Source organism: Thamnophis elegans, chromosome 6 (genome assembly GCF_009769535.1).
Source record: "Thamnophis elegans isolate rThaEle1 chromosome 6, rThaEle1.pri, whole genome shotgun sequence".
In the NCBI taxonomy this organism is placed as follows: domain Eukaryota; kingdom Metazoa; phylum Chordata; class Lepidosauria; order Squamata; family Colubridae; genus Thamnophis; species Thamnophis elegans.
This window is the reverse complement of record NC_045546.1, coordinates 379,216-402,076: the sequence shown is the minus strand read 5'-3', so window position 1 is coordinate 402,076 and position 22,861 is coordinate 379,216. Positions and strand designations below refer to the sequence as shown.

The window sequence follows — 22,861 nt, the reverse complement described above, 5'->3', positions numbered from 1 at the left end:
TTGCTATTTTCTTCCTATTTCTTCTACAGTCCTCCTGTTACTAGTAAGTTTACACCTATTTCAGTCTTATTGATCTGGCACTAAAACTCTCTCGTGTTTGTGGGAGCTTCTACTGGGCAAAACGGGGCTTCAGAGGGCATAAATTCTGGAGGCAGCCCACCCCAAACGGGCTAACTTAAAGAATGCATCTACATTCCAGGACTCACGATTTCGGTGGGACTGAAATTTGGCAAATTCTATAAAATATTTTATGGCATAAAGATGATTGTAATATATTTTATGGCCTGATGCAAAACATTTTCTGGTCTTTGGCTGTGTAAGGCAGTTCAACAGGAGCTACTTTCAAGGCAGCTGCTGCATCTCTGGATATCTACCTGAATTTTAAGGAAATTTTCCTGTGCTCTGCCACCTTGGAAAGCATTAAGGAGCCTGAGGAAGAGAGGCTCTCTAGGAGACGCTGGCAGAACCAGCCGTGGGATCTCCAGTTCCATCTCCAAATGTCTCTCTCCATCTTCTGGGTCAATCTCTCTTTCTCTCTCTCTCTCAAGCTCTCTCTCTCTAGCTCTCTCGCTCCCTAGCTCTTGGGACTTCCAGGCCATGTGAAGCACCCAGCAGCCTTCTGGCCACCATTCACTCTGTGTGTGTGTGTGTGTGTGTGTGTGTGTTTTGTCCCTGACTTAATAGAAAGCCTGGAAGAATGTTTTGCCTCCCTGCTCTGTGCAGGATAACAAACTTGTTGTGTTGTAATGATCGGCACCAGCACAGAATTGGAGGGTCCTTGTCTGTGGCCCCCATGGTCAACCGGGAAGTCCCAACCCCACCCATCTACTTTGAGGGTGTCTGGGGCCCATTTCAGGAATGGCGACCTGCTTATTTACCTGCTGGACATGGGCAGGGCAGGGCGGCTAAGAAGCCTGATCTCCCCCCTCCCAGCCCCCCCCCCCCCCGCAGCTCTTGTGCCAGCCTCTTCAGAGCTTGTCCTGAAGGGGGTCACCCAGGCACGCAGGAGCTGCATCTGGTGAATATTGGGAGGTGAAAGGGGGGGGCAATGAAAACTTAGCAGGTTGTGTCAATGTATTGTGCGCTTCTCCCCCCCCCCTTGCAAAAGTTAATTCAGGGACCGAGTGAGGTTTGTGTGTGAAAGATGATTGGCTTCTGAATAAGCCTTCCCCCAACACCCCCACCCCAGTTTCCTATTTCCTTACCAACCAATCCTGAGAGGGAAGAGGGTGGGGGCGCTAGAGACAGCCCCCCCACCCCCAGCAAAGGGAGGATGGCTCCCTCCGAGCAGGCTGACAAACGGCCCGACTTCACCCCAACCAAACCCTATTTTCCGCCCCCTCTGGCCCTCTGCTGTGCTTCGTCGGGGTGAGGAGTGGGGTGACCCAGCAGGACTCCCACCCACCCCACCCCCTCCATTCTCCCTTCCAGGACCAGAAAAAACCCCACTCGGCTTGTTCTGAAGAGGACTTTTATTGCATCATCGGTGGGCTAGGAGGGGCTCCGGATGTGGCGAGGGGGGCAGGCGGCTGCTATTGCCCAGCCAGAGGTCTAGTGGTACCGGTGGGACAAGGCGTGGGCCACCACACCGGTCAGCTTCTGGAAGGCAGCGTGGCAGCAGGGGGTGAACTCTTTTCCATGGTGGCCGGCCAGGACGATAATGAGGATGTTGCCCAGAAGCTGGAAGAGAAGGGAGGGATACTAAAGGCTGCTGCAAGAGGAGCCTTTGCTGGTGTCTCTGTCGCCCCCCCCCCTGCCCTGACATTCCCCCCCACCCCCAAAAGGCCAGGAAGCGGGGTCAATTGTCCACCTGTCCCGGGCCAGCCCTGTGTCTGGACACCTGTCCCTCCCCTTTGGCTCCTTCCTGCTGAAACACAGGACTCCGTTGCTATCCTTTCAGCACCAGCCACCTCCGGAGCTCTCAGGTAGGACGGGGGGGGGGGCGGAAAAGGCCCCCCTGCCCAGCCCCGGAGGGAGGGAGGGAGGGAGGGAGGGGTACCGCCTCACCTTGAAGTTCTCGGGGTCCACGTGCAGCTTATCGCAGTGCAGCTCGCTCAGCTTGGCGAAGGTCTCCTTGACGTTGTCCAGGTGCTTGATGGCCTCCGCGAAGGCGACAAGCACCTTCTTCCCGTGGGCCTTGACCTGGGGGTTGCCGCAGATGGCGCTGGCGCCGGAGAGGTTCCCGAAGTGGGCGAAGAACCGCTGGGTCCAGGGGTACACCACCAGCAGCCTGCCGGGAGAGAGGGAGGAGGAGGAGGAGGAGATGGGCACGGGGGTCCCCGCGGGGCCTGCCCTCCGCCCCCCACACCCGGCGCGGCCCGGCGCTCTTACTTGGCCAGGGTGGCGCCGCCGATTTCGGCCACGTCCACCTTGCTCCAGAGGGAGGTGATCAGCTGCTTCTCTTCGGCGGTCCAGTGAACCATGCTGGCGGCTGGAGGAGGGAGAGGCTCGAGAGGCTGTTCGCGAGAAGGACGGAGGGAGCTGAGCCCGGACCGCGGGGAGGACTTTTATCCCCTGCGCCCGGCGGCCCCGCCCACCCGGATCGGCCTCGCCCGCACCCGGCGCCTCTCTGCCCGCAGCCGCTTATCTCCCCCCGCTCCCTCCCTCTCTCTGCTGGGGAGGGTGCGCAGCGGGCGCTCTTCCCCGCCGCGCTCCAGCTCCCCGGGCGCAGGGGCGCTGCGGGCGCTCCCACACCCTGGAGCTCGGCCAGGCTCAGAGCCGTCGCGGGGCAGCTAAGACCAAAGAGGAAGGAGCCTTCCTGCCCCTCGCCTCACGCCCAGGGCAGCTCTCCGGTCGCTCCGCGGGCGCAGTTCGGCGGCTGGGCTCGTGTCCGGGGCGCCCTTGGAGACTGCTGCGCCTCTCCCGGGCCGGCTCTGTCGGCGGGGCCGTCAACTCCGAGCGCGGGTCTAAGGCCCCTCGCAGGCAGGCAGGCAGGCAGGCAGGCAGGCAGGCCGCCCCGAGGCTCCATGGGCTGAGGAGCGAGCTGCCCCTCTGCCCGACGGCCCCCAGCTCCGCTTCTGGGAGACCGTCCGGGGAGGCTGCTGGCCTGGGGGGGGGGGGGGATACGGCGGGGGACTTTTCCTGGCAATGGAGCCCTCCCCGGCCGGGAAGAGCCCCGCCGCCAGCCCGGCAGAGAGAGGCGGGCGCTTTGCGGACGGGGACCCGGAGGCTGGCGGGGCGGCGCTCTTCCCTCAACTGGGGCAGGGGGCTACAATGGGCGAGTCTTGGCAAGGGGAGTCCAGGCCGTGAGTTGAAGTCGGCAGCCCTCGAGGTTGCCAAGTCTGAGAAGCGCTGATGTAGAGCCCGCCCCACATTTAGAGGCACAAGCTTCATTTCTGCCCCATCATAAGGGGGCAGAGCGGGGGCTGGACGGGGACCGGGGGGGGGGGATTCTTAGCTGCCCCCACCAAACTCTTTTCCAGAGCGGATTCTTCAACGTTTGCCAGGGGAGGGAGAGTCCTGCCTCTGGCTTCCGCAGCGAGGGGGGGGGGGGCGACAGGCAGCCGTGAGCAGGCACCCCCCTCAGCGACCGAGAAACCCCTCCCCAATTCTCCCTTTGAGGAATGGGAGGGGGCGCAGCTGGGGAAGGCTTTGCTGAGATGGGCCGCAGTTTCCCTCTGAAGGATGCCCAGGAAATCCTCACAAGAGTTTCCCCCTGTTGGGCCGCTGGACACGATCCTTTTCCACACCTTTGCAGCATCCCCACAGGGTCACGCTTGGCAACTGACTCGTCTTTATGACGGTCGCAGTGTGTCCCATGGTCATGCAATGCGTTTTGTGACACGCAGATTCCATGGGTAAGCCAGATTCACTTAACAACCATGCGAACTACAGGGATTCACTTAACAACTCTGGCAAGTCGTAAAATGGGGCAAAACTGACCGTGGCCTTGCTTAGTGACATAAATCTTGGGCTGAATTGTGGCTGCAGGTGGACGGGCAGCTGTCACTGTTTGTGAGGGATATTAGGGTGCGTGGATTCTTCTGAAGCCCCCCCCCAGACAGGGGAGCCCCCATTCCAGAGCCATGGGGTTAAGAGAGCAGCAGAGCCCTTACGGCTCCCCCGTCAGCTGAGCTCAGCCTGCTCCACAGGGTCGTTGTTCCTGTGGCCAGCATGTGTGTTATGCACCCGGTGGGACCCTTGGAGGAAGAGGAGAGCGGGAGCAGGTGGGGGCGGCCCAGGGAGTGGGGGAGGCCGTCAGCTCACAGCCGTGGGTTAGATTGAACCCTCCAGAAACGGCCCTATTATGGGGCTCCCAGTGGGGGCTCCGAGCAGCCTCCCCTGATCTGCCTCAGACGAGGGATTCCTGTCTCTAGGCAGGGAGGCATTTGGGGCAGGGGCAGGAGGACCCTCTGGGAGATTGATTCCACCAGGGATCTCACCAGCCAGCCCCAGGCCCCAATTCTACCTCTGCTCCCCACCCCTGAATCTGGGCTCAATCTGCCTTGGGCCCCCTCCCTGCCCTGCTGGCCATCAGCCCCTCCTCGGCTTCCGAGGTGGGGCAGGGCTATCTCTCTTGCCAGCCTTGGGCCGTGGGTGTGCCGTGGGTGGGGGTGGTCCGAGCACGGCTGTGTTTGGCCTGGCCTATCTCTTGGGCCCAGCTGAAGCAGCCGGCCAGGCCTGGGGATAGCTCCCCCCACCCTCACTGGGGAAGGTGATAACAGGAGCCCTGCTGGAGGAGAAGGCCTCTGAAGGCAGGCTGGGGGAACCAGAATCAGAATAGAAGCTGGAAGGGACCTTGGAGGTCTTCTAGTCCAACCGCCCCTGCTCAAGCAGGAGACCCTACTCCATTTCTGACAAATGACAGTCCAGTCTCTTCTTGAAGGCCTCCAGGGATGAAGCTCCCACAACTTCCGAAGGCAACTTCTCTTCCCTGGGTTGATTGTTCTCACTGTCAGGAAATTCCTCCTTATTTCCAGGCTGAATCTCTCCTTGGTCAGTTTCCATCCATTGTCCTCGTCTGCCCTTCAGGTGCTTTGGGTAATAGCTTGATCCCCCTCCTCTCTGGGGCAGCCCCTCAAACATTGGAAGATGCTGTCTGGGTCTCCCCTGGTCCTTCTCTTCACTAGAGTAGCCAGGCCCAGTTCCTGCAACCGTTCTTCATATTACAGAATACAGATTAAGAGAGTTGGAAGGGACCTTGGAGGTCATCTAGTCCAACCCCCCACCCAAGCAGGAGACCTTACACCATTTCTGACCGATGCCAGTCCAGTCTCTTCTTGAAGGCCTCCAGTGATGGAACTCCCACAACTTCTGAAGGCAACTTCTGTCCCATGGGTTGATTGTTCTCCCTCTGGGGAAATTCCTCCTTATTTCCAGGCTGAATCTCTCCTTGGTCAGTTTCCATCCATTCTTCCTTCTCTGGCCTTTGGGGGCTTTGGAAAGTCGATTGTTGTGATTGGGATGCTGATATGCCAACTATTAAAGACATGGTGCGAGGTTCAATTTACTTTATTTGTATGCCGCCCTTTTCCCTGGGGGGACTCAGGGCAGCTCACAATTCAAGGGGAGGGAAGGACAAAACAAGTTATACACATGAAGACAATACATCGTTAAAAAGCACAACAGTCATACTATTTGGGTGGGGTTGAAGTCTTTAGCCCCAGGCCTGTCGGGACAGCCAGGCTTTAAGGGCGATGCGGAAGGCCTGGAGGGTGGTGAGGGTTCGAATCTCCACGGGGAGTTCGTTCCAGAGGGTCGGAGCAGCCACAGAGAAGGCTCTCCTCCGGGTAGTTGCCAGTCGACACTGGCCGGCGGATGGAATTCGGAGGAGGCCTAATCTATGGGATCTAATTGGTCTAGTGGAGGTAATTGGCCCCCGTGTGCATTATTCCCTGGTTTCCCGGGAGATCTGCACGAGGCCATGCCAGAGGCAGAAGCAGATGCCTGAAGAGCTGAGTTGGGCATCCAGGTAGGGGGCCACAGCTGTACCCACGGAGAGGTTTCGTATCTAATTACGTGGATTGCGTGCATATGTTTATTGGTCTTCTGTCATGTGCTTGCCACACACTAAATAAACAATAAGTAATCATGGCCCCAGGAGAACCCGGAACCCTTGCAAAAGGATGGGCTCCCTCTGGGGGTTGCCTGGGCTCTGCAGGGCCCCAAGGATGGGCTAGGTCAGTGTTTTTCAACCTTTTTTGTGCAAAGGCACACTTTTTTCATGAAAAAAATCCCGAGGCACACCACCATTAGAAAATGTTAAAAAAAATTAACTCTGTGCCTATATTGACTATATAGCGGGTGTTTTTCCCACGGCACACCTTACACTATGTCACGGCACACTAGTGTGCCACGGCACAGTGGTTGAAAAACACTGGGTTAGGTGGAGGTAGGTAGGGCTTCCTGGGAAGCTGAGAAGCAGGACCAGCCTGGTCCTCCAGCAACAGGCTGGGATTACACGGGGAGCAAACTCCATCGCGGTAAGAAGGCCTGGGAGCCGGGGTTTCTCCTGCCCCCTTTGGAAAACGAAGCCCCCTGGAGCTTTGGGGCGATGGCACGACAGAGGCCGGCTTCTTCTGGGAGCCTTGCCCAACCCCCAGCCCGGACTCTCCAAGGTGTCTCCTGCCCTAAGCAGCCTTGCACTCCCTCAGCTTCCCAGCCACCGCCAGAGTCAGTCGCCCCTTCCTTCTCGGAAGCCCCGAAGCCTTGAGGCTGGGGGCCCTCGGGGTGGTCACGGTGTGTGTGTCCTGCAAAGGAGGAAGCCCCCACGATGAAGGACCGGGGAGTCCTATAAAAGGCGAAGAACTAACGTTTTCTCCTGGAAATGCCTCCCTCCGGACTCCTCGCCTGCAGGCCCAGCTCCAGATGGACGAGGTGGCCCTTTTCCCACCAGGGAAGCCGTCTCCTCCCCCGAATCCCTCTGGGAGGAGACCTCCACAGAAGGTCAGCCGCAGCCTCCTCCTAGCCACGGCTGCCTTGAATGGCCTCTCCACCTGGAGGGGGGGGGGGAGTTTGCTGCTCTGTCCAGTCCTCCTGTGGACCAGCCCTCCCAGTCCCAGGACCCCATGAGGGGGCTCAAAAACAGCAAGCAGGCTTCTTGGAGGGGGCTCCTCCTGATGAACCCCATGAAGCCCACCCGGAGGGACCTCCTGAAATGGTCTGGGGGAAAGGAAGACCTCGGATATAAGGCAGCTGAGCCCACAGCAGGAATTTGGGCTGGGCAAGGCAACTGAGAAGGGACCCTCCCTAGTTTCTGCCCTGGAAAGGGTTTGGGGGGAGTCTGGTCTACCTCACAGGGCCGGCACTCCACCCTTTCCCTCCTCTGGAATCCTTTCTCTCCCTTGGGGTCTCTTGCAAGCACCCTCTCCTCACTCGGGACCTTCTGCAAAGGCCGGACCAACCCTCAGCACCCCAGTTTTCAACCAGAGACCCTTCCCTAGGAGCTAGGAGGGGGCAGAAGGCAGGGAGGCCCTTGGAGGAAGGGGGCCCCAATTTCTCCATCCTTTGGGGGGCAAGCAGCCGCCAGCAGCCGTCCTTCTTGCTCCCCAACGGATGGGCAGGAGGCATGACTGGCTACCCGACCTTCCCTGGGCAGAGGGCAGGCAGGGGGCTGTGCTTGTGAGCCTGGCGGATGGGCCCTTTGGGGAAGCCAAGGATTCACCCCATCGGGGCTTCTCTGCTGGCAGAGGGAAAGGCTGGTCCAACCCAGAGGGGCAGGGAGGGGGGGATGACTCAGCAGATGTGCCCCGGTGCCTCTTCTGCTGACTCAGAGCTGACTCAGGCCTGCTGCCTCCGATAGGCAGAAGAACCCCTGGCTGGCGATAAGGGGGCAGGCTGGAGGCTAGGCAGAGAAGCTGCCAAGGACAGACCCTGTTGCCAGGGGCCCAGTCAAGCACCCCTTTCCCTTGGGGCAGGGAGGGAGCGGAAGGGAGGGGAGGGAAGGCTGGCTACCCGTACAAAAGAATCCATGGAGCTCAGGGCTGAACTGGGGGGTCCTTGGGGCCCTCTGAGCTGCGCTGTTTTCTTGCAGACGTTTCATGACATGGAAATTTGCAGAGAGAAAGAGGAGGAGGAGGAGGAAGGAAAGAGGAGGGAATGAGAAAGAAAGGAGAGGAGGAGGAGGAAAAGGACTGGGGTCCTTGGGGCTCTCTGAGCTGGGTGGTTTCCCCGAAGACGTTTCGTGACCCAACTAGGGAACGTCATCAGTGCTAGAAAGGAGCTGGGTTTGCGGGGGGGGGGAGTGTGGGGTCCTTGGGGCTCTCTGAGCTGGGTGGTTTCCCCGAAGACGTTTCGTGACCCAACTAGGGAGCAGCATCACTGGCTGTGTTGTATTTATGTTGATGTGAAATATCTCAGTTTGGCTTCATGGTTTACAATCTTGGGTGGATTCCTGTGTTTGAGCTTAACCTGCTGATGTGTTGGTTGAGCCTAGGAAATGCAGAGGCCCTGCTGCCCCCTTCTGGGGGCCTCTGGCAGTGCAAGAAAGGATGGTGAGTTAGGGTTAGGGGAGGGAGGGGGTCTTTGTCCCATCTTTGGTTGTATTATCCTGAAAATGAAAATCCTGCATTCTGCCCTTCTTTGGCGCTTCAAAAATGTCATTACAGGGGGCTCAAGAATGATGGTGGGGTTGCTTAAGAAATCCTACCATTTCCCCCAAAATAAGCCCCCCCCCCGATAATGAGCCCAACCGGGCTTTTGAGTGCATGTGCTGAAATAAGCCCCTCCCCTGAAAATAAACCTTCCCCGAAAAGATTGCAACACAGCAGCCACCATGAGGTGACCACGCTTGCCGCCTCCTGCACGTCAAAGATAGCAAGACCTCCCCAAAAATAAGGCCAAGCGCTTATTTCGGGGGCCAAAAGAAAATAAGACCCTGTCTTAATTTGGGGGGAAACACAGTATAGCCGAATCTGAGACACTGCATGTTTTCTGAATCCTGTCCATCAGCTGAAGCACATTCATGCCTCACATTTCATGTAAAATTGTGAATGTGGAATTAACCCTAGAGATCATTTAGCCCAACCCTTCTTAGTGCAGAATCCACCGCATTAGGGCTCCTAAAAGCTGAGAAATTCCCCACACAGAAACTCACAGCCAATCACAAGAGAGAGATTTAAATGAACTGACAGTGTTTTATGTTTCTTAGGAAAAAAGGACTTTCTAATTTTAAAAAACAAACAAACACTTGTTAAAGAAATTTATAAATTTCTGATGGAAACCTATCAAGGAAAACACCAATCTAGAATTAAGGAGAACAATGAACCTGGGGAACCCCTTGCCTCCAGAAGTTGTGAATGCCCCACCCCTGGAGGCTTTTAAGAAGAGATTGAACAGCCCCTTGTCTGGAATTGTATGTGGTCTCCTGCTTGAGCAAGGGGTTGGACTAGAAGCCCTCCAAGGCCCCTTCCGACTCTGCCATTCTGTGCTAAGTGGTTTGGTTAATGAGGGGGAAAGTTTGGGACGCCTCTCACTAGAACATGTCTGACCGAAGACCACGCAGGACCTGCTGGGAAACCCCCAACTCACCACATTGTGTGGCTGCCGGGAAGTTTATTTTTATATCCCACCTTTAGTATTTTTATAACTAACTCAAGGCAGCGAATACACCCAAAACTCCCCTCTCCCTCCTATTTCCCCATAAAAACAACCCTGTGAGGTGGGAGGGCCTGAGAGAGAGGGATTTTATTTATTTATTATTTTATTTTATTTTATTTAGTAGATTTATAGGCCGCCCAATCCCGGAGGACCAACGTGGCTCCAGCCCAAATCTCCTTCCCTGTTTTCTGGGCCCATAGAGAACAAGCCCCGCCCTCCCGTGTGTGTGTGTGTGTGTGTGTGTGTGTGTGTGTGTGTGTGTGTGTGAGAGAGAGAGAGAGAGAGAGAGAGAGAGAGAGCATGTAAAGGCCTTTGAAGGCTGCTGTCCCTCCCCCCCCACTCTGCGAAGGGACCGGATCCTTTCAGCAACTGCTCATAGTTGTTTTCCAGGCTCTGCCCCACCTTCGGAACTCTCCCCCAGGGGCCACTCACTGCCCTGGATGATGGGGGGGGAGGAATTCCTCCGCGTTTATAGCCCCCCCCCCAACCCTCCCTCCCAGAACCACAGGATCGTTGGACGGTGGAGTGGAAATGACCACAAAGGTCATCTAGTCCAGCCTTCTGCAAAGGCCAACGCAACGCAAAAGCCTCCAGAGGTACCGGCCCATCGGGGTCCAGATCCTCCCTTGGACCGGCTTTTCCTTATACGTCTAAGCAACGGACCCCTAGCTGGCCTGTCCAGGGAGAGGAGCCCCCTGCCCACCCCGCAGCTGGGGGAAAGCGTCCCTTCCCGGCTGCTCCCGAGCTGAGCGGTGGCGCCGAGAGCCTCCCTCCCCAGCGGCTCCACTGAGCCGGCGGGGTCGGGAAGGGCCCCCTTCCCAACTGAGAAGCTCAGGCAGCGGGCAGGGAGAGGCGCGGCCGCTGCGCCGATGCCGGGAAGGAGCCACGGAGGCTCTTCTCTGCTCCAGCCCTCCCCGACAGCCCGTGTGCGGCAGGGGCTCGGCAGCTTCTGTTACTTGGAAAGAGACGGGGGGCTTTTCCTGACTCAGGTGGAAGACGCCCCCCTCCCTCCCTCCCACCGGCTTTTCCTTCTCTGGGGCCCTCCTCGCCCCGCCCCAGCAAGAGGGAGACCTCGGCCGCTTCCCTCCCCGTCTGCCGCCGCCCTCCCACCGGCCCAAAGCCACGGACGGAGTCGGTTCAGTCTGCAAACGTTTATTGTCTGAGCAGGTCGGGGGGCTGGAGCGGCCCCCTGGGAGGGCACGAAGGGCGGCCGCAGCCACTGCGGAGGAGGCCTAGTGGTACCGGTGGGCCAAGGCGTGGGCCACTACTGCCACCAGCTTCTGGTAGGAGGCCTGGACGTGCGGGGTGAATTCCTTCCCGAAGTGGGACGCCAGCACTATGATCAGGACGTCGCCCAGCAGCTGCGAGAGGAAGAGACGCCCGTGTTAGACCGGCGGTGGCGGTGAGGGGGGTGGGGAGGCTCAGGGCCCGGCCACACGAAGCCCCCCCCCCCAGCAAAAGAACGTGGTCGGGGGGAAATTGCGGAGGAGTCGCCGCTGCCCGCTGGGTCTCCGAGGTCTCCTCCTGCTCTGAAGAGCTCCTTTCCTCGGCCGCCACCTCCGTCTTTGCACCCGGCCACGAATCCCAAGAGCCCTCTGGAAAGGCGGGGGAGGGGTCTTGGGGTGGGGGGGGCCGAGAAGGAAAGGCCTGGAATCTGGACGCTCAGCAGGAGGAGGAGGAGGAGGGAGGCGTGGGGGCCCCTGGTGCTCTCTGAGCTGGGTGGTTCCCTTGCAGACGTTTCGTGACCCAACTGGGGAACCTCATCCGGGCTGGGAGGGAGGGAGGGGATCCCCGGGGAAGCCCTGCCGGGAGGGGCCGCCCCACCTTGAAGTTGACGGGGTCCACGTGCAGCTTGTCGCAGTGCAGCTCGCTCAGCTTGGCGAAGCTGTCCTTGACGCCCTCGGGGTTCTTGACGGCGTCCGCGAAGGCGGTGAAGACCTTCTTGCCGTGCGCCTTGACCTGCGCATTGCTCAGGATGGCGCCCGCGTTGCTCAGGTTGCCGAAGCTGGTGAAGAAGCGCTGGGTCCAGGGGTAGACGATCAGCAGCCTGCAGCGGGCGAGCGACGGTCAGCGCCCGGCAAGCAGCGCCCTCTCGCCCCCGCCCGCCCCTCGCCCCTCGCCCGCTCCCCTCCGCGGGGCTCACCTGGCCAGGGACTCTGCGCCGATGGCGGCCACGTCCACCTTGCTCCAGATGGCGCTGATGGCGCTCTTCTCCTCGGCGGTCCAGTGCACCATGACGGGCGGCTGTGAGTGCTGCTGTCGGGGCTGAAGGAAGGGAAACGGCCAAGGCTGCGGAACCGGCGCCGTGGCCGCCTTTTATACCCTGCCTGCCGGGAAAGGAGTCCGGGGGGGGGCACTGGATCTGGGCCGCCCAGGGAGGGGGGGGAGCCTGCCGGGTGTGGCTCTGCCGGGCCAGCCGGAGGCCAAGATAGCTGCCGGGCCCCCCTCTTTTGGCTCCTGGAGGTGGGGCCAGGGCTTCCTTGGGGCTGGCTGAGCGGGGCTAGCCCGACCACCGGGGGCGTTGGGAGTCGCCAGCAGGCCCGGGAACTTTCCAGAAAACTCACCTGCGATCTGGCTGTTGTTCGGCTGCTGGGAGAGCCCCCCCCCCCCTCATTGGGTGGGATTCCCGTGAGGAGGCCACTGCTGAGCCCCTTCCCCCAGCAGAGAGGGTCCCTGTCCTTCCTCCTGGGCTTCGCTGTCCCAGAGAGAGCCAGGGTGGGATGGGCTGCAGGGTCGGGGTCCATGGGGGGGGGGAGGTCCTGTCCAGGGTGCCCCTTAGGTGCCCTTCTCCACCCAGCCTTCCGCCTGAAAGGGGGTTATGGGGGGTGAAATAGACTTTGAGGGCCAAATAGAAAAAACATCCTTGGAGGAAAGGACTTTGCACCAGTAAGGAAGTGGAGGGAAGGGGGACTCTCTCTCTCGCCTGCCCCAGAGAGGCTCTTCGCCTCCAGGGGCCTCCTGGCCACCTCAGCCTTTGGCTCCACTGGCTGCAGATGTGCTCCAGCTACCCAGCCTGTTTCTGGGCATCCCCGGATGGGCAGCTGGTCTCCTCTGGTCAAGGAGGAAAAGCCAGGAGACCCACTTCTATGGGGGGCATGTAGGGAGGCATGGCAGAATGGGACCTCGGAGACCTTCTGGGGCCCAGAGCTTTCCTGACAAATGGCTGTCCAGTCTCTTCTTGAGAACCTCCCGTGATGGAGCACCTGGAACTTCTGGAGGTTCCATGGCTCGATTGTTCCCTCAGGAAATTCCTCCTTGGTTCTAGGTTTCCTCTCCTTTAACAATAGGCCCATCCCTTCTTCCTTGCACCTTGGACAACGTCTAGGATCGTCTACGCAGCCACCTCCACAAAGCACTGGACCTGGGGAGGTGGGGGTGGGGTGGGGGCTTGACTTTTGCTGCTCAGTGCTGGGGATTCTCTTAGAGAGGAAGAGCAAGGGTGCCTGATGAGGGGGAGGGGCCGGAGGGCACAAAGACCCTCTTGCCGTGCCCTGTGGGGCACAATATTTCGCAAATGCTATGGGAGGGGATGTTCCAAGGTATCTCCATAATTTTGAAAGGTTTTCTTTAACGAACTGAAGTCCTTGGAATGCAGATCCTTCCACTATCATACAAATATTCTTGTGTCGAGATGTTGGGACAGCCGTATCTTCACAAATAAGATGGAGGCAGAGGCTCCATTTGTTTCAAGATCACATGAGTGTTATGGCTGTTTTATGCCAGTGTTTCTCAACCTTGGCAACTTGAAGATGTCTGGACTTCAAGTCCCAGAATTCCCCAGCCAGCGAATGCTGGCTGGGGAATTCTGGGACTTGAAGTCCAGACATCTTCAAGTTGCCAAGGTTGAGAAACACTGCTTTATGCTGCAACGGTGAAGCCAAACTTAGAATCCTCCATCCAACCTTTGGTGGCCACATTACAAAAGAGGTGTTGAGCTCTGTAAAAATTGCAGAGAAGATTCCTCTGGGGGTGATAAAAGGCCCTGAGGCTAAATTTCAAGATGAGTGGCGGAGGGAAGGAAGGACCAGGGTGATATGAGAGGGGTCTTCCAGTATTTGAGGGGCTGCCACAAAGAGGAGGAGGGTCAGCCTGTGCTCCAAAGCCCCTGAAGGGCAGGAAGAGAAACAACAGCTGGAAACCAACCAAGGAGAGAATCAGCTGGGAACTAAGGAGGGATTTCCTGACAGTGAGAACAATAAATAAATGGAACGTCCAAGAAGAGATTGGACAATCATTTGTCTGGAATGGTACAGGATCTCCTGCTTGAGCAGGGGGCTGGACTAGAAGACCTCCAAGGTCCCTTCTGTCGGAAGAGAGGAAAGGTTACGTAAAGACATGCGCAGCAAAATGCCATGATCTCAGTAGCTGGTTACCTCTTAACCTATGAGCTCACCTAATTAGCAGAACCAGCTGTAGGAAGAGAGGGAAGGTTATGTACAGGCATGCGCAGCAACCTGCCATGATCTCAGTGACCGATGACCTCAACTGTTTATGAGAACCAGACAGTTCCAGGAACCACCTGGATATGTGAAGATCCTACCCTGGCTGGGATTGACAAGGAGAACGTACCAATAAGATGCTGTTGCTACCTATGCTCTTGCTTTGCTTGTTAAAACTACTGAATAAAAGCCAAATAAACTCTGCGCAAGGCAGGCAGACGCACATTTCTATTTTTATCCTTAAATTCATTTTGTTTGTGGGGAATTTTGCCCATTGTTGAAAGAAAGACTCAATTCTGAAAGTATCTGACTGGGAGAACATGCAGGAATGACAAGATAGGATATATATTCACAACAGAAGTTTAACCAAATTTAATGTGGAAGAAAGGATGGCACATTCTACCATATTTGGTGGTCCTGTACTGAGGCCACGAAATACTGGAGAAGGATTAAAAAATGGCTAAAAGAGGTTACCAGGGCAAACATGGAATGGAGACCCGAGAACCTTCTACTAAGCATTAAACCAGAAAACATGAGCAGTTCAATATGGCATTTGAGCCTGCATATAATTGTGGCCGCAAGAATAACCTATGCACAATTTTGGAAATCCACTACCATACTGTCGGAAGATGCCATAATTAAAAAGATCTACGAATGTGCAGAAATGGACAGAATGACGGGTTGGCTGAGGGACAAAGGAGAAACGGAACATTACCTGAGCTGGAACCTGTGGTATATGTGGGCGACAAGGAGAACAGCAGGGACTTAAAACGGGGAAAGTTAAAAGTGAACATGGGTATCGTAATAGATCCCTGAACTTTGTAATGAGAAGATGTGGCTTAGAGACCTAACAATGAGGAAGGAGAGAAAAAAGTTGGGCTGTGAATGACTGTCACCGGGGGGAGGGGGGGGTTGTATGTTTAAAATTGTATTTGTATTTGTACGTTTTACTCTTAAAAAAATGTATAACTAATGAATGCCGATACAAAAGGCTGTATATTTACTCTATATTGTTATGTATGTTTTGTCTTTTCTTATGTTGTGTTTTTCTTTCTGTTTTTAAAGGTAATAATGTTTAATAAAAACTATTAAAAAAAAAAAGAAGTTTAACCAAATTTAAGCAAGCACAAAAAGGAAGCAAGTCAGAAAGGGCATCGTTTAGTAGAGGTACTCCTCGAGTTACGACCATAACTGAGCCCCAAATTTATGTTAAGTGAAATAAATTGAGAGGCAACTAAGGAGCCACTGATTCGAGTTCACCGTCTCCTGAATTGTGCTTGTTCGAGCATGTCAAAAGGGTGATATCCCACTCGCTGGTCATTACATCCATGTAATTATTCTCATTGTTTCTTTGTTCTCTTTTATTGTTCTAATATTCCGCTTCTCTTCTGCTTACACACATTTCCATTTTTCTTCCTTTATGCCGGTCCTTGACTTACGACCACAACTGAACCCAGAATTTCTCTTTCTATGCGAAACATAGCAAAGTCAGCAACACGGTGGTTAAGTGGATCTGGCTTCCCACATTGACTTTGCTTGTCAGAAGGATGCACATTTCACACCTACGACCGTCGCAGTATCCCTATGGTCACATAGTCAACATTTGGATGCTTGGCAACCGGTTCATACTTACGACGGTCTCAGTGTCCACATGATCACTTTTTGCAACCACCTGGCCAGCAAACTCAATGTGGACTATTGGCTAACTTAACTACTGCACTGATTCACTGTGACAAGAAGTCATTCAAAGGAGCAAAAGTCACTTCAGAATCAGAACAGAGCTGGAAGGGACCTTGGAGGTCTTCTAGTCCAGCCCTCTGCTCAAGCAGGAGATTCTACACCATTTCAGACAAGTCCAGTCTCTCCTTGAAAACCTCCAGTGATGAAAAACCTACAACTTCTGGTGGCAAGCTGTTCCACTAGTTAATTGTCCTCCCTATTAGGAAGTTTCTCCTTAATTTGAGGTTGCTTCTCTCTTTAGTTAGTTTCCATCCATTGTTTCTTGTCCTCTGATGCTTTGGAGACTATTTTGACACCCCCCCTCTTTGTGGCAGCCCCTCAAATACTGGAAGGCTGCCCCCCCCATCCTTCTTTTCTCTAGACAAATGTTTCACTTAGCACTATAAGTTTAGGGCTCAACTGTGGTTGTAACTTGAGGACTCCCTCTGTCCTGAGATGGGAATGTAGGCTTACAATGTAGGAGGGACGAGGAGGCCAGAGGCTGCCAGGCTCTGATAAGGGAATCGGCAGGTCCCTGGCATCGCCCACTTCAGTGCCAGGCCCAGGTCTGCAATCGCCTGACAAGCTCTGGGGAAGGCACGGCCCAGCTGGGGGGTGTGGGGAGCAAGGAGCCCTTCCCCAGAGAGAGCCTTGCTGCCCCCAGAGGGGCCGGGATGGGAAGCCAAGGGCGGAGGGCCAACGGAGGGGGGTGCCCAGGCATGGGGGGAGGGAGGGGGGAAATCAGCGGAAAGTGGGGCAGCCCCTCCTTCTCTGTGTGGAGCCAGCAAGCCAGGTTGCCCCCCCCCCCCGTGGGAGCTCTGCGGGGCTGCCTGGGTGACAAGGAAGGCGGGAATGTCCCAGGAGAGCCGATCGGCAGCTCTCCCGGCGGAGCCGCTGGCGTTCAGGGGCCCCGGGCGGGACTAGGGGACCTCCAGGGTCCCTTCCGGCCCTGCGCCCCTATTCGTTCTGCAGCTCTGGGGGTTCCCCGGCGCTCCGCTCCTCCTGGCGGCCAGAGACCCTCCGGGAGGACCCCGGCCCCTCCCCAGCCCCGCACCCGGGGAAGAGCCGGGCCAGCCCCGCTTGGCCGCGGAGCGATCTCGGCGTGGCCCCCTTTCCTCGCCGGGGACGCCCCCCCTCCAAGCGCCGCTGCTTCGGACGCCCCTTTCGACCCCCGCCGCCCCCCCGCTGCGAGCCCCCAAGTGCCCCGGTGCCCCCCCCTCCTCCTCAGAGGGGGGCGGGGATCCACGTGCCAGGCGGGGCGGGGCAAGGGCGGGGCTTTCCCTCGCCGGGGCGGAGCCTTGGCAGCAGCAGGAGGAGGAGACTCTCGGCCGCGCCCCTCTCCCGCGCGGGGCAGGCCGGGAAAGGCGGAGCGCGCCTCCTCCTGATTGGCCGGGCGGGGCGCGCGCCAAGTTTGAACCGCCGCCACCTTCCCTCCCTCCGTCTCCGCTGCCTCCATGGCGCCCGGCAAGAAGCGGCCGACGACCCGGGGCGCCCCGAAGGCCTCTGCGCGGGACAAGCGGGTGGACGCCTTCCTGAAGGACTTCGACCGCGAGGGTGAGGCGGGGGGGGGGGAAGCAGAGGGGAGGGGGCTGGAGAGGGGGGGGGGCTGCGGCGGTTTGACCGGAGCGCCTCTTGCAGTGCGGTCGCGGCTGGCGCAGGTGCGGGCGGCGGGCAAGAGCCTGAAGAAGGACGCGGAGAACCTGAGCAACATGGAGGTGCTGCGGCTGCCGCTGGCGCTGCGCGAGATGAACTGGCTCGCCTTCCTGGGTAGGTCTCCACTCCCCCCCCCCCGCATGACACCCCTCCCCCGCCCGGCCTTCCGCCCCCCCTCCGCTAACCCCCCCCTTCTCCCTGCCCCCTGCAGCCCTGGGAGGCAGCGACCGCGCCCTGGAGAAGGTGGCCTCGGTCAGTGAGTAGCCCGGGGTCAGAGGGGGAGGGGAGGGCTGGGCTGGGGGGGGGCGCCTACCACCCCCTCCCCTTCTGAGCTCTGCCCGGCCTCCTTGTCTCCCCTGCAGAGCGAGGCGGAGATCGCGGAGATCACCCAGCTGGCCTCCACGGCCATCCAGACGCCCTTCCGGATCGCCAAGAAAGGTGAGAGGGAGACGGGGGAGGAGACCCCGCCTGATGCTCTCACGGTGCCCCCGCTGTGGAATCGAGTGAGGGACCCTGGAGCCCCGAAGCCAGGCTCACTTGAGGGGAGGGAGGTCCCTGCAGACAAAAGGATGCTCTGGCGTTTATACACTCCAGGAAGGGGGGAGAAGTTGGTGCAGCCCTGCATCCTCCTCCTCGTTCCTGACCTTCCCCCGTTGGTGGTCCGGCAATGCTTGCTGATTTTAGGCCTCTCTTATCAAGCGGGATCCATTCTATGACTGCCTTGCTCCATTCTGACACATACACGTATATACGTACATAGGCATGTCTTCCGATACAGTCATGCATTTGCATGGGTAACAGATGATATAAGCATCTACATTCATAACTGACAAGCTCCCGCTTCCTTCCCCACCCTCTCAGAAAGACTTACAGGTAGTCCTCGGCCTACGACCACAACCGAGTCCAATGTATCTGTTGCTGAGGCAGCCGTCAAGGGAGCCTGGTCCCACTTTTCTCCGCACAGCTGTTAAGGGAACCACTGCAGTTGTTAAATTGGCAGCAAAACAGGCCTCCTCGGTTTTACTGGCCGGAAGGTTGCAAAAATGGCCACAGGGCCCCAGGACACTGCGACCGTCGTAAATATGAACCGGTGGCCAAGCGTACAAATTTTGATTATGTGGAGACTGTAATGGTCATAAGTGTGAAAAGTGGCTACAAGTCCCTGTTTTCAGTGCCATCAAACTTCAAATGGTCACTAAATGAATGGCCGTAAGTCGAGGACTGCTGGCGTGGCCTTAGCAAAGGGAAACCGTCACAGCCAGAGCAGCTGCGGTGATTCTTGCTGGGAACGGAGCATCTCAAGGTTCCCTCCCTGCATCTCTTCCTCCACAGCCAAGCAGACCATCGAGACCATCGATGAGGAGACGGGGGCGTCTCTGCTGCCCGCAGGCAAGAAGTCCAGGCAGGAGGACCAGGCGGCCGTGGATCCGGAGGGGGGGGCCCAGAAGCCGGGGAAGGTGAGCCTCTCTGCGCCCGCTCATTCATCCTTGGCCAAAGGGCCCTGCTGTGGCTCCCCTCTGGGCCTGAGGGCTGTTTCTGCCTCAACAAAGCAGGCAGCTGCGGGCCCTGAAAGATTCTGCCCGAGAATGGATCTTTCTCCACCAAAGTCCCCCCCTGCGCTTCTAAGGACAAACAGTGGGAGGAGGTTAACAGGCATTAAAATCGTAAGATGGACGGTTGCGGGATTTGTGTATGGCCACTCTAGAGAAAAGAAGGACCGGGGTGGGGGGGTCATGATAGCAGTCTTTTAGGATTTGAGGGGGTCCACCTATTCTCCAAAGCCCCTGGAGGCAGGAAAAGAAACAGGAGACCAATCAGGGAGAGAGCAAAAACTGGAATTAAGAAGAAAGTTCCTAACAGTAAGGAAAGTTAGCCAGTGGGACAGCTTGCCACTAGAAGTTGTGGGTGCTCCAACGCTGGAAGCTTTTAAGAAGAGACTGGACAACCATTTGTCTGAAATGGTATGCGGTCTTCTGCTTGAGCCAGGGGGTTGGGCTAGATGTCCTCCAAGGTCCCTTCCAGCTCTGTTCTGAATGGGGTGGATGGATGAGTGAGCTACGGCCTCGAAAGAGGGTTGGGGCTGGCGAGCGCTTGGGGAATCCCTGGTCCCAATCCCCGCCTGTCTTCCAGGTGCAGACCTCCACCAAAAGGCCCCCAAACGCCAAGAGGACCCGCCCCCCTTCATCCCGAGCCAAGAATTTCCGGAAAAGGTAACGGGGGGGAAGCCGCCAGCAAGGACTCCCTGGGCCAAGCCTGAGCTCCAGATACTCCCTCCTATCGGGGATTGGAATGGGCTTGAGCCCTGGGAGTGGAGCCGAAGGAGGCCCCAGGAGTTGTCCTTCAGGGAGGCCACCTCCTTAAAAGGGGCCAGGGAGGAGGAGGAGGAGAAGGGGCTTCCCGGGAAGCTCGGTGGGTCTCAGGAGGCCGCAGAGGCTCAATGTGCCGCAGCCGCCTAGAAAGCCAGCGCACTCCCTGGGCTGCCCGAGTGGGAGGAAGGGGGCGAAGGGAAGGCTGGCGCTGCTCTAGGTCAGGCTGCCCACAGAGCAGAACTGGGGAGCGTGCAGAGCAGAAGAAGGAAGGTGGGGAGGGGCTTGGAGGAGAAGCCCCCCGCAAAGGAATGTTTGGCTTAGAGAAGAGGAGGCGAAGGGGGGACGGGGGAGAAGGTTGATTCTCTCAGGCCTCGGAGGGGAAGACGAGAGCCAGCAGGGAGAAGCTGTACAAGCGGGACCTCTTGAAGGCTGCTGGGCTTCCCAGAATGCCCCAGCCAGGCAGGCGTCCTCTGCAGGCCTCCCGGTGGCCCCGCTTGGACACCCCCTACAGTCCAGCTTTCCACAGAAGGTCCACGCCGGAGTTAGAGAGGAATTTCCCGGCTGTGGAGCTTTTAAGGGAGGGAAAGGCGGTTGTGGCTCCTCCGTTTGGGTTTCTCTGGGACGGGCAGAGCCGAATCGGGATAGGAGACCCCCGAGGAGCCTCCCAAGACGAAGGTCCTGCGATTTCTTCCAGGGGGCAGGATGACGCTTGTCACTTAAGTCATAGACGCCCCTGTTAAACGAGACGGGCGGTCAAGTGGGGTGGGGGGCTTTGTCTTCCCGGCCTGCCTCTTGAGGGTCCATCATTAGAATGGTGGGCTGAGCAAGGGGGTGGACTTGATGCCCTCAAGGTCCTCCCAAGCCAAGGGTTCCCACAGTGTTGACCCTCTGGCGGCTGCTGTCTTTTAGCAGGCTCAGCAAAGTGAACCTCGTCACGCCGGCCAGCCGAGGGAACCCCACAAAAGCCGCCACTCCTCTCTTCACACCTGCCGGCAAGTTTGACTCCAGGTGAGCCCCTCCACCAGGCAGGTCCCCAGGGCCACCTCCAGGGAGGGGGAGGGAGAGGGAGGGAGGGAGGGCTGGCTCCTGATCTCGCCTGCCTCTTCTGCCCCCAGCGTTTTCAGGACGCCCGGCCTGCGGGCCCCTGCCGCCCACGAGCGGACCTTCAGCATCTCGGTCAACGGCAGCCCCCTGGCAGACAGGAACGAGGTCTTCCTCACGGTGCCCCTGGGCGGAGGAGAGGTGAGGGCCTTCGGGCAACCGGGGGGGGGGCGTGGAAGCCACCTTTGCCCAGAGGGGCAGCCCTCTCCTCTCCCTGGGGCGGAAGGGCCGGGGGCTCCTCAGCACAGGCATGGCAGCTGCACCTGGGCTGGGGCTCCTGCGGGAATTGGGGGAAACGGGTGGGGTCAGGGGGGGCTTCTTGCGCCTATCCGGAAAAGCTGCTCCAGAGTGGGGTCTTTCTGTTCTCTGCCCAGAACGTCCAGATCAGGGCCAGCGAGCTCTCGGAGAGGGACCTGGCGGGGCTGAGCGCACAAGCCCTGGGCAGCATGAAGAAGCTCTCGGTAGGCCTGGCTGTTTTTCTCCCGCTTTCCAGGGTCCTTGGTTGGCCAGCCCTCCTGGATGCCTGGGGTCTCCCGGGAGGGAAGGTGGGAGGGAGGGGTGGCCTCTTGATTCCCAGGGACCCCTTTATGGCCACCCCTCTTGCAGAAGCCGCTCTGGGGGTCCACAGGGGCCAAAACACCAACACAGCCATAAAATAACCAGTGGGATAAAACATGGCAGCCGCCAGCGCAACCCCTTGAGGGCCGACTCCATTTCAGAGAAGCTGGAAAGGGGTCGGATGTGGTGCAGAGGCAGGAAAGGCCCTGGGGCACCTGTGGGCTGGCAGATGGGGGGGGCAGCTTTGCTGGGCGGAGGAAGAGTGGGGAGGGGAGGGGCCCCGGCTGGGATGGCCAGGGCTGCATTTCCATTCCCCGCCCCGTGTGGCTTTCCGTCTGGAGCAGGAGGGGCCCTTCTCCATCCCGGCTCCTCCAAGCTGTGGCCGGGGAAGGCCGTCTGGGGGGTGAGGGGCATTTTCTGCAAGAGGACCCTCTGACCCCCCTCCCCAACGGCTCCTCTCCTTCCAGAGCCAACTTGTGCAGCTCTGCAGCCGAATGGGCAGCCACAAGTAGAGGGGCTTCCAACCAGTCGCTTCGTCCTGTCCTGGGGAAGGAAGATTTCGCTCACGGACGACGTCCTCCAGAGGCTGCAGAGGGCGGGAATCGGACCTCTGGGGGTCTCCGCCGACTTTGGCTTCCTGCAGACACCCCCCCTCCCTTGGTCTTGCTCCCTTTGGGGAGGCCTCTGCTTGAAAGGGCTTAGACTCTGTCTGGGGTGGTGGTTCTTTCGGTTCTCCTGTCCCTTCTCCCCCCGCTTCCTTCTCCCCTTGTGGCCGGCGGGGGCTGATCTCCCTTGTCCAGGGTCGTCCTGGCCGGCTGGACTGAGCCTTTCCTGGGACGAGGCCCAGCCTCGGCCTGCGTCTGCCTGATCCACCCAGCAGGGGCGAGCCAGCACCTGTCCTGGGGGGGAGGAGGCTGAGTGGCCCTGCCCTGCCACAGGGTGCCTCCCGGGGCGCTTCCTGCTTCTCCCGGCTGCCCCTGTGTGCGGGGGGAAAAGGTGGCAGGCGTCAGAGCAGCCCTGGGTGTGGGGGACAGAACCCCCCACTCCCCCCAATGAATGCTGGCTGCTTTCTGTCTCCATGGTCCTTCCTTCCTTTCCAAGCCCTTGTGTGGCTTTCTATTTATCTTCTTCCGTGGGGTGCAAGGACTCCACTGCCTTAATATTTTTGCATTTTACAATAAAGTTTGTTGTCGTCTTGAAGGTCTGTGTGGCTTCTTGGGGTCATTCTGAGCATTCAAAGGGGGGGGCTCCCACACCTCCCCTGGTTCCCCCCCCCCCTTGCACCCGATTGTCCCCTTTCTTTCCCAAAATGGAGGTTTGGTTGGTTCCAAAGGACGTGTAGAGGCTCCATGCAGGGAGCCTGGGTGCTGCCTGGGGAAGAGGAGGCCGGACTAGGGACAGGGTCTTGGGGCAGAAGTCAGCTGCCCCACTGCAGGGTTAGGGGATGTGGGGCTTCCTGATCAGAGCAAGGAGGAGTTCCACCTCCCTTCTGCTTTGCTCGGCTGCTTTCTGGCGCCTGGTGCTGAACAGAAGACATGGAGGCCC

General features: G+C 58.3%; 3 protein-coding genes across 4 annotated transcripts; 1 reads left to right on the top strand and 2 right to left on the bottom strand.

Annotated features, from left to right (window-relative positions):
• Window positions 1-1,454: 1,454 nt before the first annotated feature.
• LOC116510063 (hemoglobin subunit beta-2) lies at window positions 1,455-2,578 on the bottom strand. The gene is made up of 3 exons (XM_032219433.1): window positions 2,332-2,578; window positions 2,008-2,230; window positions 1,455-1,680 (listed from the first exon to the last, which is right to left on the bottom strand). Exons 1-3 carry the CDS (start codon window positions 2,421-2,423, stop codon window positions 1,552-1,554), a joined length of 444 nt encoding a protein of 147 aa, XP_032075324.1. The 5' UTR covers window positions 2,424-2,578; the 3' UTR covers window positions 1,455-1,551.
• Window positions 2,579-10,673: 8,095 nt separating this feature from the next.
• LOC116510062 (hemoglobin subunit beta-1) lies at window positions 10,674-11,849 on the bottom strand. The gene is made up of 3 exons (XM_032219431.1): window positions 11,681-11,849; window positions 11,362-11,584; window positions 10,674-10,898 (listed from the first exon to the last, which is right to left on the bottom strand). Exons 1-3 carry the CDS (start codon window positions 11,770-11,772, stop codon window positions 10,770-10,772), a joined length of 444 nt encoding a protein of 147 aa, XP_032075322.1. The 5' UTR covers window positions 11,773-11,849; the 3' UTR covers window positions 10,674-10,769.
• A 4,644-nt stretch (window positions 11,850-16,493) lies between these two features.
• Window positions 16,494-21,919, top strand: CDCA8 (cell division cycle associated 8). 2 transcript variants are annotated; one of them, XM_032219430.1, is made up of 10 exons: window positions 16,494-17,249; window positions 17,334-17,462; window positions 17,560-17,600; window positions 17,711-17,786; window positions 18,681-18,805; window positions 19,479-19,558; window positions 20,570-20,665; window positions 20,773-20,899; window positions 21,133-21,219; window positions 21,784-21,919. In XM_032219430.1, exons 1-10 carry the CDS (start codon window positions 17,150-17,152, stop codon window positions 21,826-21,828), a joined length of 906 nt encoding a protein of 301 aa, XP_032075321.1. In that variant the 5' UTR covers window positions 16,494-17,149; the 3' UTR covers window positions 21,829-21,919. The 2 variants fall into 2 exon arrangements, with proteins under 2 accessions (XP_032075321.1, XP_032075320.1); XM_032219429.1 differs by having other exon boundaries at window positions 16,497-17,249; window positions 20,567-20,665.
• Window positions 21,920-22,861: the final 942 nt, after the last annotated feature.

Excerpts from the sequence above, each read along its gene's own strand:
- LOC116510063 (XM_032219433.1), bottom strand. The coding sequence starts at position 2,423 with ATGGTTCACTGGACCGCCGAAGAGAAGCAGCTGATCACCTCCCTCTGG. Across the intron at positions 2,231-2,331 it reads GGCGGCGCCACCCTGGCCAA|GCTGCTGGTGGTGTACCCCT; the intron begins GTAAGAGCGCCG and ends CTCTCCCGGCAG. Across the intron at positions 1,681-2,007 it reads TGGACCCCGAGAACTTCAAG|CTTCTGGGCAACATCCTCAT; the intron begins GTGAGGCGGTAC and ends CTTCTCTTCCAG.
- LOC116510062 (XM_032219431.1), bottom strand. The coding sequence starts at position 11,772 with ATGGTGCACTGGACCGCCGAGGAGAAGAGCGCCATCAGCGCCATCTGG. Across the intron at positions 11,585-11,680 it reads GGCGCAGAGTCCCTGGCCAG|GCTGCTGATCGTCTACCCCT; the intron begins GTGAGCCCCGCG and ends CGCCCGCTGCAG. Across the intron at positions 10,899-11,361 it reads TGGACCCCGTCAACTTCAAG|CTGCTGGGCGACGTCCTGAT; the intron begins GTGGGGCGGCCC and ends TTCCTCTCGCAG.
- CDCA8 (XM_032219429.1), top strand. The coding sequence starts at position 17,150 with ATGGCGCCCGGCAAGAAGCGGCCGACGACCCGGGGCGCCCCGAAGGCC. Across the intron at positions 17,463-17,559 it reads GAACTGGCTCGCCTTCCTGG|CCCTGGGAGGCAGCGACCGC; the intron begins GTAGGTCTCCAC and ends TGCCCCCTGCAG. Across the intron at positions 20,666-20,772 it reads GCCGGCAAGTTTGACTCCAG|CGTTTTCAGGACGCCCGGCC; the intron begins GTGAGCCCCTCC and ends TTCTGCCCCCAG.